Genomic DNA, 2,109 nt, shown 5'->3' with positions numbered 1-2,109 from the left:
GGGGTCACTATGAGTCGGATCTGACTCGACGACAGTGAGTTTGGTTTTTTTAATTTTTTGTAGATGTTGGGAAAGGGGTTGGGGATTGAAAAGAGAGTCAGCTTGATGTGGATCAAAACCTAAATTGAGTAGGAATAAGATAAGAAAGGAAAGACACTAATGTGTTTTCAATAGAAATAAAAACAATGAAAAATAAAACACAGCCTGGAAGAAAATGTTCTGTGATACTAAATGTAGTTTTAGATTCAGGGCCTTTTAGAGGAAAGGGACTAGAGTCAATTAACTGAAATATAACATGAAAGTATATGAGGATATTATGTTAGGTAAACATATTTTCTTCCCAAACCAAGACAAACCCTCTGTAGTCATGTTGATTGTGAGTTATAGTAGCCCTATTAGAACAAAGTAGAACTGACCAACAGTTTCCAAAGCTTCGGATCCTTACAGAAGCAGACTGCCACATCTTCCTGCCATGAAGCAACTGATGAATTTAAACCAAAGACATTTAGTTAGAAGCCAAATGCTTTAACTACTTCACCACCAGGGCTTCATAGGTAAAACAGTCATATATCAATCCATCTACAGCTTCTATCTTGTTAAGAATAAGGAATATGGAATATAAGCAGAGAGGAATAAAAAGACAAGGGAACGTCACGGGGCCAATGTTGTGTTTTGTTTTTGTCGCTATTTACTTGTTTTCCATGACAAATGAATCTTATCCTTAATAAAAGCCTTTGATATCAACTAAAGAGTATTCACATTCTTTGTAACCTACGTATATTCTATATCCAGGATTTTTCTTGGACAAAAGGACTTTTGTATCCAGGAAATGACATAATCTTTTCTCAACCTTATTTGTAAATCCAATACATGTAATGAATTATAGATTACAAGTTATATTTATAAATTCTGCGTGTCAAGGAATTATAAAAAAAAGTTAGATTGTTTTACAGTAAGGCAAATCCTTAGGAAATCTCTGGTGTCCATGTCACGTGTATAATTCAGGAAGGCTATTGGAATTGTTCAACATTGATTATGATGTGAAGGGAGAAAATAAATGTATTTAAGCTTGTTTGATTTTTTATATGCAGGACCCTATACTATAGAATTTGAATATCTACCTCCTGCTAAAATTTCTATGATTTTTACATACAGATTGAGTAGCCATCAAGAATCAACAATGAAAAATCACACAGTTATAACAACTTTCATCCTGTTGGGACTGACAGATGACCCACAGGTGAAAACTCTTTTTATCTTTCTGTTTCTCACCTACATACTGAGTGTAACAGGGAACCTGATTATTATTACCCTCACATTGGTGGATTCCCACCTTAAAACTCCTATGTACTTTTTTCTAAGAAATTTCTCCTTTTTAGAAGTCTCGTTCACCACTGTCTGTATTCCAAGATTCCTGTACAGTATATCAACTGGGGACAATACTGTAACATACAACACCTGTGCAAGTCAAATATTTTTTGTTATTCTCTTTGGAGCAACAGAATTTTTTCTGCTGGCAGCCATGTCCTATGACCGCTATGTGGCAATCTGTAAACCCCTTCATTACATGACCATCATGAGCAACAGGGTCTGTACCTTATTAATCCTCTGTTGTTGGATGGCTGGCTTGATGATTATTCTTCCTCCTCTTATCTTGGGTCTGCAGCTGGAATTCTGTGATTCCAATGCCATTGATCATTTTAGCTGTGATGCAGGTCCCCTCCTAAAGATCTCATGCTCAGACACGTGGTTATTAGAGCAGTTGATTATACTTGTGGCTGTATTTGCCCTCATTATCACTCTAGTGTGTGTGTTTCTGTCCTATGCATACATCATCAGGACAATTCTGAAATTCCCCTCTGTCCAGCAAAGAAAAAATGCCTTTTCTACCTGCTCATCCCACATGGTTGTGGTTTCCATCGCTTATGGAAGCTGTATCTTCATCTACGTCAAGCCATCAGCAAAGGAAGAAGTGGCCATAAATAAAGGAGTTTCAGTGCTCACCACTTCTGTCGCTCCCTTGTTGAACCCCTTCATCTACACCCTGAGGAACAAGCAAGTGAAACAAGCATTCAATGACTCCATAAAGAGGATTGCATTTCTCTCAAA

The 2,109-nt window shown here is 37.0% G+C and overlaps 1 protein-coding gene across 1 annotated transcript; it reads left to right on the top strand.

The window, feature by feature from the left end:
* Positions 1 to 367: 367 nt before the first annotated feature.
* LOC103212741 (olfactory receptor 6C2-like) lies at positions 368 to 2,101 on the top strand (the record flags this gene model as incomplete). Its single annotated transcript, XM_007958693.2, has 2 exons — positions 368 to 405; positions 1,165 to 2,101. Coding segments are annotated over exons 1-2 (975 nt in total), but the record flags the coding sequence as incomplete, so codon positions are not given.
* Positions 2,102 to 2,109: the final 8 nt, after the last annotated feature.

Source organism: Orycteropus afer, unplaced genomic scaffold, assembly GCF_000298275.1.
Source record: "Orycteropus afer afer isolate SDZICR_OR568_19922 unplaced genomic scaffold, OryAfe1.0 scaffold01082, whole genome shotgun sequence".
NCBI lineage: Eukaryota > Metazoa > Chordata > Mammalia > Tubulidentata > Orycteropodidae > Orycteropus > Orycteropus afer.
Note: the sequence above shows the minus strand (reverse complement) of the source record. Positions and strands in the feature narration are given on the sequence as shown.